Source organism: Penaeus monodon, chromosome 22, assembly GCF_015228065.2.
Source record: "Penaeus monodon isolate SGIC_2016 chromosome 22, NSTDA_Pmon_1, whole genome shotgun sequence".
Taxonomy (NCBI): Eukaryota; Metazoa; Arthropoda; class Malacostraca; order Decapoda; family Penaeidae; genus Penaeus; species Penaeus monodon.
Window position 1 is genome coordinate 27261775 of NC_051407.1, and position 1164 is coordinate 27262938.

The 1164-nt window shown below is 48.7% G+C and overlaps 1 protein-coding gene across 1 annotated transcript in view; it reads left to right on the forward strand.

Annotated features, from left to right (window-relative positions):
* The window catches only part of LOC119587389 (histone H2A deubiquitinase MYSM1-like), a gene marked incomplete at its 5' end in the record, with an annotated part of 2995 nt that extends 2043 nt beyond the window's left edge, over positions 1-952 (forward strand). Inside the window, 2 exon segments of the mRNA XM_037936131.1 lie at positions 1-682; positions 684-952. Of these exon segments, the coding sequence (XP_037792059.1) occupies positions 1-682; positions 684-952 (951 nt within the window).
* Between the last annotated feature and the right edge of the window lie 212 nt (positions 953-1164).

Here is a 1164-nt window from a genome sequence, read left to right on the forward strand (position 1 = left end):
AAGTCTCCAAGTACCTCAGTGACCCAGCAAGAAAATACTAAAGAAATTACCAGTGAGGAAGTAGCGGAAACTGTGGAATGTAAGAGTTTACAACCGGTGAAAGAAGGCTATGGTACAGAAAGTAGGAAACAGTTGGTGTTCAACTTTTCACCTCCAGCTCAAGAATATGAAATGGATATGAACACCATTACTGAAGAAGAAAAGAAAGTGCATTTTGAGTACTTTGACAGCAGAGGTGTCAAGACGCCCGAGAGGTATTTGAAGATTCGGAACTACTTGCTGGGTTTTTGGAAGCAAGTGAAACCAAAATATGTTAGAAAAACAGCAGTTCGTGCGGGTCTGAAGAACTGTGGTGATGTAAATTCCATTGGGAAAGTGCACGAGTACCTTGAGAAAATCGGAGCAATAAATTTTGGGTGTCCAGAGAGTAATTATGGCACTCCTTTAATTGTTGGAGTGAAACAGAAAGAAAAGGTAGCCATTCCGAGCAAACCGGTGACCAAAGTAGACAGATCGGAAGTGACGCGCCAGAAGCAGAAAAAGAAGTGGGACGTTTCCATGAGTGAAGGAGGAGGCCTTACCATCAGCCATGACGAATCTGGGGCAATTGTCGACGCCTGTCATATCCCTGAGGCTCCTCGGAATAGGGCCAGTCTGGGAGCTGGGAGGAGTGGAGGCGGCTTGAGCATTTAAGCTCGTCCGCTGTTTGGAACACGACCCAGATACACCAGCTCCATTCTCTGTTGTCATGCATGCACATGCGCTTATTACTCTTGATATTCATGCTCACACTTCCTTAGCAGAAGTAATGGGTTTGTTAGGTGGATATTATGATCCGGCCGCCCATATGTTGCATGTGACAGTTGCAGTCCCCACGAAGGCTGTGAGCTCAGGTGTGGAATGTGACATGTGTCCTGTGTCGCAGAGTGCGGCCTGCACCGCACATACATGAAGGTGGAGTGCAGTGAGGCTGTATCACTCCCACCCGACTTTCCCAACCCCGGTGCAGGACGTGAAACCAGTCTCAGATGCAGCAGTGTCGCCCGCCAGATGCCCCATCCTTGGCATTATTGTGAGTCCCTATTGCCCACCAACCGGAGCGGTTCTCAGATCAGATGTACTGCTAGACAAACCGCCCACGAGAATGCTGGCACGGGGCCGGAT